This window comes from Zingiber officinale, chromosome 6B, assembly GCF_018446385.1.
Source record: "Zingiber officinale cultivar Zhangliang chromosome 6B, Zo_v1.1, whole genome shotgun sequence".
In the NCBI taxonomy this organism is placed as follows: Eukaryota; Viridiplantae; Streptophyta; class Magnoliopsida; order Zingiberales; family Zingiberaceae; genus Zingiber; species Zingiber officinale.
This window is the reverse complement of record NC_055996.1, coordinates 131,877,221-131,895,374: the sequence shown is the minus strand read 5'-3', so window position 1 is coordinate 131,895,374 and position 18,154 is coordinate 131,877,221. Positions and strand designations below refer to the sequence as shown.

Below are 18,154 nucleotides of genomic sequence, written 5' to 3'. Positions count from 1 at the left end.
ATTTCTGATTTGATCTTCAGAGTAATTGCGCTAGGGACGCTTCTGACTCGCTTAATAACGGTTTCTTTCTTTCCTCATTGGCTATCTGTAGGAGGTCATTGGAATCTCGTGATGAGACATTTCTTGGAGTTCTTATAGCAAGTCAACTTGCACGTCACCTCACCGGTAGTCTATTCTCCACTGCTTTTAAACATAATCATTATTCAAGATCTACTTGAAGCAAGGCTCCACCGTTTTGTCTCGTTCGTGGATTACAATTTTGTAAAGCTTTAAAAAACGTTAGCGAGTCACCTTTCTTTGTTCGTTTCTGTGTCTCTAGGAACAATGTGGTTTGCGTTTTGTCAAAACGCTGTGGCTTCTAGTGGTCAAAAGACAAGCATGGAGTTGATGTAACATGGTTTTGGATCTTATTCTCTGAATCACTCAGAAGGCACACCTTCAAAATGCATAGGTCTTTCTTTATTTTGGATTATTGTTCAAAGCCTAGTTAATTGTTTGTTCTTCTTAGTTCTTATCCAAACAGCTTGCAAGATTAAATTAAAGAGACAAATTCATTGTCCATTGGACATAGAGTTACTCCATTGCCTGCTATGATTCTGGTTCTCTTTCAACAACTAGATTCTCTCGTTAGATTTTAGAATTTTGACAAATTATTGATGTAGAGTATCTTTACAAATTTTCCAAATCATGTACCTCTCTTTATTGGTTTCCTACTCGAGTTTCGTAGTTTTATCTTGACAAACTTGCAGATAAGTGATCATGCCTTTAGTTGTCTATTAGCAAGGATTTAAGATGGCAAATGTCCATATGTTATTGTGGACTTGTGGTGATTTTAGCTTGTAAATGTTTACCCATGAGATTTATATAAAATAACTTAAGTATCATTTTTACAAAGACTGCCACAATATTGTTCTTGAGAATTCCTTTATTTGGAGTCTTCTTGTATCAATTTCAGTTGAGTGCTTTTATTAATTTTTCATCTTCTTAGAAACATTTTAACAGAACCTTTTCTATTTTATCCAGAAGAGCATCCTCATATAAGAAAAAGCTACAATGTATGCAAATAACAGGATTAAATCACATAACTGCCAACTCAATGTCAATATCAAATAGTTTATTTATTATAACATAACAACACCATAAAGCAACAATAAGATCTCACAAGGAATAATCCTTTGAGAGAAAAATCATAATCTATCAAGCAACAAAATGAAGTCTAACGTGACATATAATGAACCACGTGTATAAATTTAAAGTCTCAACTAAACAAATTTACTTGTAATAAAAGGCCTCATATATAAGACACTATATATGTAGGTTTGAGCAATGACTAATTAAGATCTCATGCGCAGTCTGAATCATACCGTTCACCAATGAAACTAGAGGTTAAAGAAAAGTAAAGGATGTGATGAGCACAAAATGAATTTAATGGGCCAAAAGTCAAAAAAAAAAGAAAATCATAATTAAATATTACTAAAAAGAAAGGTGACAAGACTTAATATAATTGAATTAATGTGCTTATTCACTGTCATCTTAAGTATTCCAATCAATATTCACATATTTGAATTACAAATGCATTTTGAGTCGCGTATGATGCTTCAAGCAAAGTATTTGAGGAGCCTATTAAACATCAACGTATGACACATGTGAGATGATCGACCAATCTTCGCCTGTGTCCCTTTCGCATCTTCTTTTCAGTTGTGGACAGTCGATAATTCTCAAAGTTTCCAACATATGTAAGCTCTTCAAACCCCTTGGTAGCGTTCCTAGTCGTGAGCAGTTGTAGATTGACAGAAAACGAAGAGACTTGAGATGCTGTAGCCAATCAGGCAAGGTCGTGAGGTTGGAAATTCCATCTATGTGTAGATGTTGTAGAACACTGCTTGATGGTTCTGCCGTCATCAATGACTCCAATTCATCACAACAACAAATACCTAACTGGGTGTTGCTATAGATATCATGTTCACCAGTTATCAACAATTCTCTGAGCGTGTGTAAGTGTTGTAGTTGCCCACGTAAATTGATGTTGTTGCCACAAATCGTTACTTCAAACTCATGTACTGAATTCAAGATTTGTACGAGTTCTTCTGGCTGCAATATTATGCTTGGACAACTTGCGAGCCGTAGAAAATGAAGAGAATTGAGACGTCCCACTTTTGACGGGAATGATGCCAAATTATAACACCTGTCAATGGTTAATGAACGAATCATTTTTAGGTGTTGCATTTCATCCCCAGGAAGAGATTGGAGTTTGGTGCATTGAATAATTTGTAATTTCGTCAAGGATGTGAGGTGTTGCATTTCATCCCCAGGAAGAGATAGGAGTTGTCTGCATCGTGTAATTCGTAATTCCATCAAGGAAGTGAGGTTTCTAATGCAGCCACTTGGAAAAAATGACATGCCGTCAATATCCATTGCTCGGAGAACAGAAAGAGAAGTGAGTCTATCAACACATGAGAGTAGGCTCGCACTACAGTAAAATATCTCAAGGGAATGGATTTTAGGAAGCCTCGGCATACATTTCAATTTTGGACAATTGGAAATCCGCAGCCACTGCAATGAAGGGAACAACTCATCGACACCGTGAGACTCTGACCATTCCTCTAAATTATACAACCCATTCAAGATGAGTTCTTGAAGAGAAGGAAAGCCTCTCCGCCCATGAAACTCGGCACCCATCTGTGTAATGCCACTCATAAAGGCTAAGTCAATCTTCTTAACAAACTGTAGATTACCCAACGGAGGAATATGCTCACAATCACGACAGTTTTTAAGGCTAACTTCAACCAAATTTGGCAACTGTGAATCTATCAACCATGCTGGAAATTGTCGGCTCCCATAATTGCATATGCTCAATTTCTTTAAGCTCTTGTTGGGACAAAGATCATCCAACATCTCCTTGTCATATCTCTCTGACCCATTAAACTGTAAACATAGTTCATTAAGATTTTTATTCTTCAAGACTTTTCTTCCACCACATGAGTAATTAGTAAAATTCTCGGAAAATATAATATTTATTTCTCCATAAAGCTTCAAATCCTCAAGTTCTATAATTGAGCATGCGCCAATTCTGTCCCCAGCAACAAAGACACGTAAACTTTGAAGATTCGTTAGTCGTGACAACCCACAAGGCATGTGGGTCAATCTAAGATCACTTTTGGAAAAAGCACTCGGTAAATCATGACACCTACAATCGAGATCCCGAAGACTTTGCATATTCCCCAACTCTTTTGGTAGCTCTCGAAGTCCCCTATTGAAACTGAGATCGAGATATTGTAAATTGGGGAGAAAGGTTATGGAATCGGGTAGAACTTCAATGTTATTCTTAGATAAGTTGAGGTGTCTCAAATGTATCAGATTTCGTATTGATGTTGGCACCTCCCCGATGCCATTGTCAGTTAAATCTAACGCCTGTAAAAATTTCAGTTCTGAGAAAACAAATTCAAGCTGATCTACCTTTAAACTAAAATAGTTCAATATAAGGGTACGCAAGTACAATGGCTTCTTGCCCAAGGCTTGAGTAATGGTTGATAAATTTTCAAAATATATGTGCGCATGCAAATGATATGTTCTTTTTCCAATATCTTTAGCCAAGTCTTCTTTAGCATTCCAATATACATCTCCCGCTACTGATCGTGCCAAGTCATGCATCAGATCATGCATCGTGCACTTGGTTACATGACTATCATCTCCAAAATCATACCCCTTGGAAGGTGCCCATAGAAAATCATGCTCCCTGGAAGATGCTAAGTGAAAGAATGACTTGAGTACAAGTTCAGAAACAAGCTGAAAACAAGCTGAGCAAGTGTTGTCTTCCCCAGGCCACCCATCCCAACAATGGTGATGACCTTCAATGTACCATGACTGCTTTCATCATCATCATCCTTTGTTAACATGTCGACAATCATATTCTTCTCTGATTCTCTCCCTATAACATCAAAGCTATTGCGGGAGTGGGTCTCTCTGTAGGAATTTAGTGACATGTGGCTACTGCTTTGTGGTAAATTTAGAAGAAAGGATTTTTGTAGCAAAATAGAATCCAGACTATCTGTTATGGCTTTTATCATGCCATATATCCTACAATTAAATACAACTTGATTATTAGAAGATAGGAAATCACGCACCAGCTTGAAAGAATCTCTTGATCTCTGCTTTCGTAAGGCTTCGATGTCGTAGCAATCCACAACATCCTCGAGATCGTTGGCCAAGAATTCGATCTTCCTCAACAAGTTCTTCACAGCGGCATCAATTAAAGGGCGAGACTCGACATCTTCGATCACCGTGTCAATAATCCTCGACAACTCCTTGAGCTTCTTCATCTTCCCTTTGACACCAATTATTGCCTTGAGTTTCTTGTCAAGTTGGAGGAGATCTTTCATCATCTCGCCCATAGAGCGAGCTGCGATAGTTACCAAAGCTACTTCCATAGCTATTTCTGAAACTTAGAACAACAAAGATTCAGAAGCTCTTCTTCGTTGTGCCTGGAAGACTTCGCAATTTTTACAATATTCATTTTTATATATAAAAAAGAAAGCCTCCGATTCACACAGTAATAGTCAAAATAGAATGCTCGACTCGCATTTTGATTGGATAACATAAGACTCCGATTAAGACTGTTTACTTATCCTTCCAAAATATTCATTTCATTTAAATTTTGAATTTTGATCCAATTATTATTTTAAAAAAGGATATCTATCTTCTTCTTTTTTTAAAATAATTTAAATATCCAAACTTCATTTGATTAATCCTGAAGATGAAGATAGACGACTTACTTTGATTGCCAAGTATTATCTATCTTATTTACATCTCAAGTTGTCAGTTTTTATGCTCTTGAAAAAATAATGTCCCACGGAAACAGAGAGTTTAGTTGCTAATTGTGTTCAAATTTTATTTTTTATATTATATTCCAATTGAGTTCTATTTTAAATTTGTTTTTATAAAATTTGATTTTCATTGATAATTAGTTAAAAATTTTAAATTCTAAAATTACATTTACAATAAAAAAACTAAATTAAACTGAACTAAAATTTAATTTATTTCTCTATTATATTATTAGATTTGATCATAAATGTTTTTTTAAAAAATATTTTATTTTTGCAATGCAGGTTAGATGTTAATAAACAAATATTTTAATATAAATAAAAGAATTCAATTCAACTTAATTTTTTGATCTTATTAATTTTGTTTGTTAGAGATGACTAGATTATAGTAAAATTTTAATTTGATTTTCCTTCATTTTAAAACTAAAATGCACAAAACTAATTCTATTGAGCATAAACTACAAATTAAATAATAAAATTCTAGAAAAAAAAAATTAAATTAGCATGAAAAAAACTCTAAGTCATCGTGTCACGCCCCAGAGGAGTCTCTGTCCGAAGAAATTTCGGCAGCATCTCCCCTGTACGGCGGACAATCTGAAACTTTTCTACAAGCACTGTATACCTCAGCCACATGCGGCTGGAATAATAACAATAAAAGAAAACAAACACCACGCAGTTAATATCAAATTCAGCCTCTGGCTGACACAACCACGCAGTTAAAAATAAAGCAGCCTACTCGGCTGTACCAAAACCAAAACACAAAACTGCTAGCCGGCTAGGCTTACACAACCAACAACAAATACAAAATACCACATAACAACATCAACACTCCAAAAATAAAACCGGAGAGCTAACAAACCGATACATAAAACAAAACAAAACATACGTGAAACCGATAAGTCTTCCGATGTGACGTGGGGACCAAAGCAGACGGATGCTCCAAGCGACACCATAAATAACCTGCTACCTGAAAATAGAGTCCACGGGGTGAGTTCAACAACTCAAATAATACCAATAGACATGCCTAGTAAGATATATCTAACAAAGAATAAACATACAACTTCCTAATCATATATCTAGGAAAGATGCAAAACTGAAGGTAACTAGGAAGCTGACTCACCAGAACTCCTATCCAAACAAAAGGGTCGTCAAACCAAGTCCTAAATCCTAGATGCATGTCAAACATATGCATCCAACCAAATGCAAACAAAATCACAAGAAATAAATGCATCAATGCATATGATGTCAATGATGCGTCCTGGTCACCCGTGCCAGCCATCTCACACACAAATGGCGAGACCGAGTGGGTAGGGCTGTGACAACTGGCACTCTGTCGTCACTGCTCCTGAGTGACCGAGTGGGAACTGCCTGAGTACTCCTGTCCCGTGACCCCAAATCATAAATGGGGAGCTCAATGCTCTCAACTCCCGGTACAGTGGACGGGATCCTGCCGGCTAACACGTTGTGTCACACTACCCATGAGCGGACCAACGTAGCCAAACAAAGTCCCTGCTGCAACACACACTGCCTGAATCGACCACTAACCCATGAGTGGTGGTGTGTGCAGATCCATGTAACTGGCGATGTGCTCAACAACAATGGAGTCGACTATCGCACAGCATGCAATCATGATGCATGACACTAAGCATGGCAAAAACTGATCAACATAACCATATCCATACATACAAAATGGGTACTGTAAAAGCGATGGTCACATACCAAGATCTAGAGTACACAGGTCAGATAGAATATCAAAAATCCTATGTCCTGAACATAATAAGTATGGAATATCCTGATCAGCATAGAAAAATCCATATATACATAATATGGGTACCACAGTATCAGTAAGTCAAATCCACGGATCTAGGGTATACAAGTCCTCTAAGGTATAACAACCTAGACCCAAATCATATCCCTCTTCCATAGCATATGTACCAACAATATACACAGATCAAAGAATCAGGGTCTAAACACCCGAATCATATATGATACACAAATAGAGGTACACAAATCTGATATGGCCCAAAAACCTAAGTATCAGATAATCTAGATACACAGGCCAGAAACAACAATCCAAATCCTAGTCCTAACCTCAGTAAGCATGGTATGTCACTCTAGAAACTAAGATACTCATAGTAACAAGATAATCATGGCAACAAATCACGAGATATAATTACGGATACATCACAGGTGACAAACCTAACATGCTATGGATATCAAACAGTGACATACCAAAGGCAAACATGTTCATTGCATGTAGTTATAAAATACTATACATATCCAATGACAATATCATAAAAGATAAGTCAAGAGGTACCCGCCTCCAATAGCAGGTTCAATCCAGTCAAATCCAACATCGAGATGCTCGTCTCGTGTCAAAGTCCTTAATTCACAGCCACCGGTTTGTACTGAAACCAAAGAATTGCTGGCTGGAACTTGCTGCCATTAAGGGACGTTGGCTGCTGAAAATTCTTCACTGTCCGGATCATATGAAGAATCAAGATCGATAACCAATCAAGCAAAAATCCTAATTCAACAACCGAAGCTTACCTCCAAGATCCGGCTACGGCATAGCTCTGTGTCCTCTTCGGCACTGTCGAGCAGAAACACAATAAAGGATTTGGCACTATTTTCTCCGGTCCGAAACCAAACCCATGATGAATCTATCCTCCATCCACCATTAACACCTCACCTGAACGAAATCAATCCAATGCAACCAAACAAACAATGGATTTAATTCAATATTTAAATACATCTTACCCCAAACAGCAGTCACCGAAAGGGCTGTTGAGGTCGGCAGACAAGGCTCACCAGTGATGGTCGTGCTGCCAAATTGCAGCAGAGGGGCGGCGGTCATGAATTAAGGCACGACGGTTGGCGCTAGGGCTCAAGAGACTGGTGACACTGCTCGGCCGGAAGAGAGGAAGGGACAGGGAGAAGCTTGGCAGAGGGATCCAGCAAGGGCACACCTTCGGCGACAGCAAACGAAGAGGCAAGGCAATGCAAGGAGTCGCCGCGAGGTGGTGAAGGAGAAGGGAAAACCTAGGGCTCCAGTGCCGGTGGTGTCTCGTCGGACCAAAGGAAAGGAGGGGAAGTCGCCGGTCGGCCGGGGCTGGCTGCACGAAACTTCGCGCCGAGAGGGTGGAGACCGAAAGAAGGGAAAGCCCTTGGCCGAGAGATTTTGTACGCGGAGAGGGAGAGGGAGTTCGGCGCCGGTTAGGGCTCGGGGTCGGGGGAAATCGGGAGAGGGAAGCAGCGTGGGAGAGGAGAAGAAAATAAAAAAAGAAAAGATATATAAAAGAAAAAGGAAATGATTTAAAGAAAATAAACATTTCCTCTTTAAAATAGGGTAGCCCAAACAGGCCTTCCCGGGCCCTATTTTTATCCCCGTAAACTCGTCCATACGGTCTCCGAAAAATTTCCGAAAAATCTCCAAAAATTCCGAAAAATTCTCCTATTAAAATTTGCCTATTTTCGGTATTTTACACATCGTCAAATAGATATGGAAGAAGACTCAAAGTCATCATCATGAAGCATCATATTGCCCCAATTATAATGGATCCGGTGATAAAGACGGAGGATCCTTATCCGTGGGAGGTCGGCGACATGTGGAGGTTAATGGTCAAGAGGGTCAATCCCAAGGTCGTGCCGAGAGGCCATAGGTCGTGCCGAGCGGAGTGGCAGGTCGACCAAGCATCCGGCCGACCGGACATCTGGCCAAGGGTCTCCCAAACCGGACGAAAGACAGCCCGACCAGGAGTCGGGTTTCCGATGCTCTTAAGGTAAAATGGTGTATGGGTCGGGCGGACATGTCGCTCGGCCGAGCCGCAGGACAATAAGGCGCAATTCTAGCCGAGCACATGAGCAGGGCTTCCCGGAGGCCATGAGCGCCGAGCGGCTGGTCCGCTCGGCCCGGAAACAGGTAAGAGCACTATGAGACAAAAAGGACAACTGGTAACTTCGTCCTCGAGACACCTGCCGCTGACAAACAGCATGGTCGGCGGCAAGAGTGGACAGAATATTGTACGGTGGAAGCTTCCACCGTCACATCCGGGATATGCTCGGATGATTGCGGAATGACGTCAGGCATGCTTTTCTGACACGACCTACTGAGGTATGTTTGGGGAAGCGCGCATGCATCAAGAAGCGTGCCTGCGCCTCCCAGGGATCCTATATAAGGACCCCCAGACTTCGACGGAGGTATGGAATCTTGATCACTGTAGGCACAGTAGCGTTATTTTGCTCTTCTTCTTCGCTGCCTGACTTGAGCATTGGAGGGTCGTCGCCGGGAAACCCCTTCCGGCTCGACTTGTTTGCAGGTCCACCGGAGATCCACATCACCAGTTGAAGACAGCGGAGAGCGCCACGTCCCCAGTGTCCATCGACTCAGCGCTCGGACAAGATCAAATTGACGCCGTATGTGGGAACGCACCTGAATCCGAGCAAAGACGATGGAAGGAGTTGGACGCCGACTCATGGTGATGCTCTCTCCCGAGGAATTAGACGCTCTCATCCAAGCGCGGGCGGCCAAGATAGTTGAGCAGCAGCAAAAGGCTCAAGCCAATCGGTTAGCGCAACAGGCAACGTCGGCATCAGGCGGTCAGGCGGCACCAGACGACCAGCCGGAGCAGCTCTCAATATGGGCCAGAATAAAGGTCCGACCGGCACTCAGGTGGAACCTCCGCTCGCCCTGATACCGTTCCATCGGGCTTTATTCCAAACGCCGTCAGAAATCGCTCAGGCCAACCTCGACCGAGGATCTTCGTCAGACGAAGCCCCCGCGCGGGACAATAGAAAAGGCAAGGCGCCGCGGACAGACTCGTCCCCCGAGCGGATCAATAGACAGTTCTCCGAGGTCATCCTGTGCGACCCACTACCAAGGCATTACGCGCTCCCGACGATCGGGGAATACAATGGGACCACTGACCCGGACGACCATCTGGGTAAGTTCGACAACACCGCCACTTTACATCAATATACAGATGGGGTGAAGTGCCGAGTGTTCCTCACCACCCTTGCTGGGTCGGCGCAACGGTGGTTCCGGAGGTTGCCGGACGGATTGATAACGAGCTTCAAAGAGTTCCGCACGGCCTTTCTCCACCACTTCGCGAGCAGCAGACGCTATCAGAAAATCAGCGTCAGTCTATTCACCATCAAGCAAAGGGCAAAGGAGTCGCTACGAGCTTACATCCAACGCTTCAACCAGGTGGTCATGAATATCCCGACGGTCACCTCGGAAACTATGATGAACGCGTTCACACAGGGGCTTGTGGACGGTGAGTTCTTCCGTTCGCTCATCAGAAAGCCACCTCGCAGCTATGACCATATGTTGAACAAGGCCAACGAGTACATCAACGTGGAAGAAGCGCAGATGGCGAGGAAAAAGGAAGCACCAGCCGAGCCACCAGCTCAAGCCGAACGGAAGCCGCCTTCCAACTATCAACTACCAAGAGGACCCCGCGCAGAAGTCACTCAGCCTCATCAGCAAACAAGGTCGCACGCCGTCCAACAAGTAGCGGTCGATCGGCCTAAGCCAAAAGGGAAGGTATGGACTCCCATGTTTTGCTCGCTCCACCAATCCGCCACACACAACACCCGGGATTGTCGGAGTCTCCCTCCGATCGCTCATCCCGTTCCCAAGAGTTATCGTCGCTGATCCCCCTCACCTGAGAGGCGACATCGGCACTAAGAGACCGGGTGGCGGGCAGCCAGAGAATCTCCCGAGCGGCATCATCACCAGCCGCACAGAGCTAATCCCCGGGCGTCGCATGAACGACCTAGGCCGTCCGCTCGGGAGGAGGAGAACAGAGGAAATGCCTCAAAGGGCGAAATCAACATCATCGCTGGAGGGCTGACCGGAGGCGACTCCAACAGGGCACAAAAAGCGCATGCAAGGCAGCTTACGATCCATGCAGTTGGCTGCAGTCAGGAGCGGGCGAACGGGCCCGAGATCAGCTTTGGGCCTAGGGACCTCGAGGGAGTTGAAGTCTAGTATGATGACACCCTCATCATCTGAGCGGTAATAGCTAACTACACTATTCACCGCATCTTTATTGATACAGGCAGTTCGATCAACATAATCTTCCGGAAGGCCTTCGACCAATTGCAAATCGACCGAGCCGAGTTGCTGCCGATGACCACCCCCCTCTACGGGTTCACCGATAACAAAGTTTTGCCAGTCGGACAGGTCCGGCTGGCTATCTCGCTAGGAGAGGAGCCACTCAGAAGAACACAGACCGTCAACTTCATCGTTGTCGACGCTCCCTCGGTGTACAATGTTATCCTAGGGCGACCGGCTCTCAACGAGTTCCGAGCGGTCGTCTCCACCTTCTGCCAGAAGATCAAATTCCCGGTGGAAGACCAAGTCGGGGAGGTCCGAGGAGATTAGCTTACTGCTCGGCGATGCTATATAGAGATGGTCCGAGCCGAGGCTAAATCCGCTCGGAAAGTGCCACGAGTCGAGGTAAACGCTATAACCGAAAAGCCACCTTCTCTATTTTATGAAGAAAAGGAGGAGGTACAGATCCACCCTGCCCGACCGGAGGCCACGACTTTCATAGCATCCGACCTAGAAGCAAGCCAGAAAGAGAAGCTGGTCGGATGCCTCCAGAAAAATTGCGACGTTTTCGCTTGGTCGACCCACGAGTTGCCAGGAGTCTCGCCGAGCATAGCGCAGCACGAGCTTCACGTCCGACCGGATGCTCGGCCGGTAAAGCAAAGGAAGAGGGACTTCAGTGCTGAACAGAATATCATCATCTGAGCGGAGGTGAAGATGCTCTTGGAGGCCGGCCACATAAGGGAGGTACAGTTCCCGAGCTGGCTCGCAAACGTGGTGCTGATCTCCAAACCAGGCAACAAATGAAGAGTTTGCATTGACTTCCGGGATCTGAACAAGGCATGCCCGAAGGATTTCTACCCTCTGCCCCGGATAGATCAACTAGTAGACTCCACAACCGGGTGCGAGCTGATATGCATGTTGGATGCTTATCAGGGCTACCATCAAGTGCCGCTCGCCCGAGAAGACCAAGAAAAGGTCAGTTTCCTCACCGCAGACGACACTTACTGTTACAACGTAATGCCGTTCGGACTCAAAAACGCTGGGGCTACCTATCAACGACTGATGAACAAAGTATTCCGGGAGTAGATCGGGCGCAACTTGGAAGTCTATGTAGATGATATACTTATCAAATCATTCCGAGTGGCAGACCTTTATGCAGATTTGGAAGAAACTTTCCAGACACTGAGGAGATACGGTGTCAAGCTGAACCCCCAGAAGTGTCTGTTCGGAGCAAAAGGCGAGCGTTTCTTGGGCTACATTATGACCGAGAGGGGCATAGAGGTGAACCCCGGCAAGGTGAAGGCATTGCAAGATATGCCTCCTCCTAGAAATCTTCGAGAAGTACAGCGCCTCACCGGTCGGATAACGGCACTATCACGATTCATCTCCCGAACGGCTGGCCGAAGCCTCCCTTTTTTCAAGATTCTGCGCAAAGCTACCAAGTTTCAATGGGACGAGGAATGCGATCGGGCATTCGAGGAGCTGAAGACTTATCTCAACTCTTTGCCCGTGCTGACCAAACCGGTTGTAGGAGAGCCGCTCCGTATTTACTTGTCTTCTACCGAGCACGCTGTGGGCTCGGCATTAGTGCGGCCGAACAGCGAAGAGCAGCCCGTGTACTTCTTAAGCCACATTCTAAAGGATGCTGAATCTCGCTACACTGGTATCGAGAAACTGGCTTTTGCCTTGATCCTCGTCGCGCGGAGATTGCCCTTATTTCTTGGCACATACAATCATTGTGATGACGAACAGCCCGCTGGGAAGAGTGCTCCTGAATCCGGAAGCGTCCGGGCGGCTCATCAAGTGGACAACAAAGTTGAGTAAATTCGACATTCAGTATCAACCCCGCTCGGCGATTAAGGTGCAGTCCTTGGCAGATTTTGTGACCGAGGTACAAAATCCTGACCCCGAAACTATGTGGAAGATATTTGTGGACGGATCGTCCACTCGGCTCGGAAGAGGAATTGGTATCCTGTTTCTTTCCCCTCAAGAAGAGCGGATGTACCTGTCCGTCCGGTTGGACTACCGAACAACCAATAATGAAGCAGAGTATGAGGCCCTCATAGTCGGCCTGCAGGCCGTGCGACACGTGGGAGCTAGCCGGGTGACGCTATTTTCAGACTCCCAGTTGGTTGCTCAGCAACTCTCAAGGTCCTTCGAGATAAACAACGCGAGGCTCAGGCTCTACGCGGAGGCCTTTGAAAATCTCAAGACCAACTTCGTCGAAGTTGTTATACAGAAAATCCCCCGAGCAGAGAACCAGTCTGAGGACGAGCTGGCCAAGCTCGCCAGTTCGATATCGCCGGTCGTTATCCAGCAACCAATCGACCGAGTGTCCCTGGTGGTGCACATCGACCGAATGGAAGGCCTCACATTCCCGAGCGATTGGAGGACATCCATAATAGAAATTTTACGATCGAAGGACACACCGTCCGATCGGGAGGAAGCCCAGCTATTGAGGAGGAGAGCCGGCCGGTTCACACTCATAGGGGATCAACTTTACAAGAAGGCATTCTCCCGGCCGCTGCTAAAGTGCGTCAGCTCGGAAGACGCAGAGTACATTCTCCAAGAGGTACACCAAGGATCTTGCGGAGGTCATCCGGGCGTCCGGTCTTTGGCTAGGAAGATCCTGCTGGCCGGATACTTCTGGCCAACTCTACAGGAAGACGCCGCTCGGACCGTCGCTACCTGCCTTTCTTGTCAAAAGTTCCACAACTTCTCTCATAGGCCAACGGAGAAGATGAAGGCGTCTGCTATGTCCTGCCCGTTCGACCAGTGGGGTATGGATATAGTGGGACCTTTCCCTATGGCGACCGGACAACGGAAGTTTTTGTTGGTGGCGGTCGACTATTTCTCCAAGTGGGTCGAAGCTGAACCACTGGCCAAAATAACCGAGCAGATGGTCAAAAAGTTCATCTGGCAGCATATAATCTGTCGGTTCTGCTAGCTAGAGCCCTAGAGCCAATCATTTGATGATTGTATTTTGAACTTGTTGTATCATATTCTATATAAATAAAGGCATTTAGTTTTTGGTTATTATACTTACTTGTATTGGTGCCAAATAAACTAAGTATAATAACGTCCTTAAGTAGACGGTTCTCACCTATATCAATCGGTTAGTTGAACTGATAGTGAGATGATATAGGGAACACTACTCTTAATCATTCCTAGTCGAGTATTAACATTCAGGGACAATGTTAATGCAATAAGACTAGCATGTAGGTCAACTCGATGACTTGATCTCACAAGTCATAGATATAGAGATATCAAGTTGACACGTGGGTATGCATTAGAGAATGTATACTGAATGACCCGCCATGAGAAAGTATCATGGATCGTTATATGAGTGTCATATACTTTCTCATGTGACTATTAGCATGACTATTGGTCCTTAGACCTGAAGTCACCATGGTTCCCTACATAAGGAGTTATGTACTTTGGTTTCGTCAAACGTCACCCGTAACTGGGTGGACTATAAAGGCGATTACTGGGTATATAACGAATTATGCAGAGGGATGTGAGTGATGTAGATGGGATCTATCCCTCCCATATGACGGGAGCGACATCGGTATTCTTGATAGAGTTAGACCACAAAGTGCATGGTCATGCCCAAATGAGTCAACATGAGATGTTGAGCTCATTTGATCGAGTGAGTCTACTTGGAGTTCAAGATTTAGATTGATCAGAGGATGACACGGTCTATGCCTTCACATTGATCAATCTAGATGTCTAGGATAGAAGGACACTTGTCATATATTGTGAGGAGTCACAATTAGTAGTCACAAGGTGATGTTGGATCTCAACATTCTTGTAACTTGGGTAGTAATGATGTATTGCTAGATACCGCTCATTACTTATGTTTCTAAATGAGTTTAGGGGCATTGCCAACGTTACAAGAACCTATTGGGTCACACACAAAGAACAAGTGGATGGAGATTAGGTTCATATGATGAATCAAGAGGATTAGATTCATTTGATGAATCAAATTGGATTAAGAGTAATCCTAATTGGGCTAATTGAGTTGGACTCAAGTTGATTCATGTGTTCAATGAGTCTAATTTAGATTATGACTCATTGAATCAATTTAATTAAATGAATTAGATTCATTATATTAAATTGGCTTGAATTAAATGGTTGGATTAGATCAACCATGAGAGAGATTAAGTCAAGTTTGACTTGACTTGAGAGGAAGATGAAGAGTCAAGTTTGACTTGACTTTATGCCACCTCATTGGTGAGTTGACATTAAGTGGACCAATGATGATGCTCCACATCATCATGGTTACTTAAGTGAAGTGCCACCTCATGGGAGTTACCAAGAGTTGTGACTCTTGGTATCCCATGGAGGTTACAAACCACTTAATTAGATGAAAAGAGTTTCATTTTTGCAAGTGTAACTCTCATTCAAGTGATCTTCCTCCTCCTAAGCTCTCTTCTTGCTCCTTCTCTTCTCTTGGTCGTGGGTTTCGAGCAAGGGAGAAGAAAGGAGAGAGTACCGTTGGACGAGCGGGATTTGCGAGGGCACGCTTCAAAGGTATAAAATGTTTTTCCTTTGTAGATCTACTGTAGATCATAGTTTGAAACTCATACTCGTGTTTTCGAAATTTTTCTTCGCAATAGATCCAATGGCATGGGTGATTCGGGGTTTCCGCGACGCAGAAAAGCGGTTTTCGCGGCCCGAAAAACCCAACAGTGGTATCAGAGCCACGTGCGAAGCGAGTACGAGTTTAGATTCATATTTTTATGAAAAATATGCATACTATAACATTCTGTGAATTTCCTAATTTTTATGATTTTATGGGTATTTTTCTCGTAGAAGCGAAGCACAAGTGTTTTTACACTTGTAGGCTTTGACTACCGAGAAGAATTTTCTGAAACGGCAATGTTTCGACCCAAATCGTTTTGGGACAGCGGACTTAGGCGCTATAGGATCGCTTAGGAGTAACTCGCGATGGTTAGATCGCGGGTAGGGGTACTGCCCCTAACCCCGCAAGGGGATGTGCTCCGCGATTGCGCCCGAAATCGCTAATCGGGACCGCCGGGAAAATTTTACTCATAAAATCTGTAAAATTATGAAAAATTATAGAAAATTATGAAAAGTATATAATTTTGAATTATATATTAATTTTGTGATAGTCATGGCCCAAAGACCCAATTTGATTGGACAATTTGTGTTGTAATTCATAATACGGCATGCGCGCCGTGATGTGATGTGCGTGTTGTATTTTATTTTATTTTTGGTTTATTTTTCGCGACCTGCGCGTCATGCCTTTCTTTTATTCTGGTTGTAAATTAGATTTAGACTCGAATGTAACTCAAGTTTCAAAATTGTAATGTACAAAATTGGAGCTGTGGAAGGTCCACTCGAGACGGAGTTACGAGGAAGGCGCGAGCAACACAAGGTGGTCAAAAGGAAGGCGCTTGAGAAGTTGACCTTAGGTTGACCATCCGATCTTCTCATTGGCTTGAGAAGATCGTAGTAGGGCCATGACTAATCACAAAACTTAGTTAATTACTTGTGTATATGATGCATGTTTAATTAAGTAATTAATTAGTGTCTAGCGATTAAGATTAGATCTAAATCGTGTACAAGATGCACCCTTACGATTAGATTAGATCTACATCGTGTACAAGATGCACTCTATCGATTAGATTAGATCTATTTCGTGTATATGATACAACATCATTTAGATTAGATCTAAATCACGACAACTCAAAATGTCTACCATGCCGTGATACCTACCACTACCTCGATCACATGATGTTGTTGAATCTGCCAAAGCAGAGCAACACATACTATCTTGGTAGGGTACGGAGGGACAATCTTGGTCCCGCCTATCAACGCATGGGCGAGTACAAACTCAATTAGATTGAGTATTCCTAGTTTACTCGGTTGGATCGAGTACAACTATAGGCATTCTTCCAATGGTTGGAAAGGTAAGACAAAATCACGTTTATATTAATTCTCGGGCTTATTAGCCAAAGCTAACTCAAGTTTTAATATAAATGCGGATTTCATCCTATAAACAAGAGTTGCATAGAGATGTAATTGGTAATCGTTACCTACCGATCATACTAAATCTTGGGCGTATTAGCCAAAGCTAACTCAAGGGTTAGTATGATGTGGATCTTGCCCCACATGAATTATAGAATTCAGTGGGAGCATCATTTAGTTAAAAGGCCTAATTAAATGATTAAGAATATGATACTTATTTCTGCATTTATTTCTGTTGTAGAATTGCCATGACGTAAAATACGAACACTTTCTCTCTGCGATCTATCCTTAAGAAGGACAAGCTCAACGGAGCAAATTTCCTGAACTGGTACAGGAACCTAAGAATAGTTCTCACCCAAGAACGTAAACTGTACGTTCTGGAGCAGCCCATTCCGGAGGCTCCTCCTGCCATTGCCACGCGAGCAGACCGAGATGCTTACAAGAAGCATCAAGATGACGCATTAGATGTGTCATGTCTTATGCTCGCGACCATGAACTCTGAGCTTCAGAAGCAACATGAGTTGATGAGCGCTTACGATATGGTTGAACATCTTTGTCACCTATATCAAGGACAAGCAAGGCACTGGAAGAGGAACTCCAAAGAATACCTGGAAGATCTTAAGAAGAAGAGAAATTAGATTTCTACTTCAGGTATACATGTTATAGAAGTCAACCTCTCTATTTCTTCATCGTGGGTATTAGATACCGGATGTGTTTCACACATTTGTACTAATGTACAAGCGCTGAGAAATAGCAGGGCATTGACGAAGGGTGAGGTAGACCTACGAGTAGGCAATGGAGCACGGGTTGCTGCTATTGCTGTAGGAACTTACCATCTATCTCTTCCCTCTGGGCTAGTACTAGAATTAGATGATTGTTGTTATGCGCCTGCCTTGACTAAGAACATAATTTCAGTTTCTTGTTTGGACAAGAAAGGATTCTCGTTTATAATAAAGAACAAATGTTGTTCCATCTATTTAAACGATATGTTCTATTGTAGTGCACCTCTGATAAACGGACTCTATTTTCTAGACCTTGAGAGCCCTATCTATAACATAAATACCAAGAGGTTCAAGTCAAATGACCTGAACCAAACCTATCTCTGGCATTGTCGCTTAGGTCATATAAATGACAAGCGCTTATCCCAGCTCCATAAGGATGGTTTGCTGGACTCATTTGATTTAGAATCATATGAGATATGCGAGTCATGCCTACGAGGCAAGATGACCAAGACTCCCTTTAGTGGGCACAGCGAAAGGGCGACTGATTTGTTAGGACTCAT

General features: G+C 43.5%; 1 protein-coding gene and 1 long non-coding RNA gene across 3 annotated transcripts; both read right to left on the bottom strand.

Annotated features, from left to right (window-relative positions):
• Positions 1–1,573: 1,573 nt before the first annotated feature.
• Positions 1,574–4,489, bottom strand: LOC121990678 (putative disease resistance protein RGA3). The gene is made up of 2 exons (XM_042544773.1): positions 4,125–4,489; positions 1,574–3,928 (listed from the first exon to the last, which is right to left on the bottom strand). The coding sequence occupies exon 2, from the start codon at positions 3,661–3,663 to the stop codon at positions 1,624–1,626; it is 2,040 nt and encodes a 679-aa protein (XP_042400707.1). The 5' UTR covers positions 3,664–3,928; positions 4,125–4,489; the 3' UTR covers positions 1,574–1,623.
• Positions 4,490–7,138: 2,649 nt separating this feature from the next.
• Positions 7,139–7,710, bottom strand: LOC121990677. Of its 2 annotated transcripts, none has more exons than XR_006114661.1 (3): positions 7,632–7,710; positions 7,371–7,512; positions 7,139–7,296 (listed from the first exon to the last, which is right to left on the bottom strand). It is a non-coding gene; the product is annotated as an uncharacterized LOC121990677 (long non-coding RNA). The 2 variants fall into 2 exon arrangements; XR_006114660.1 differs by having other exon boundaries at positions 7,581–7,702.
• Positions 7,711–18,154: the final 10,444 nt, after the last annotated feature.

Excerpts from the sequence above, each read along its gene's own strand:
- LOC121990678 (XM_042544773.1), bottom strand. The coding sequence starts at position 3,663 with ATGCATGATCTGATGCATGACTTGGCACGATCAGTAGCGGGAGATGTA.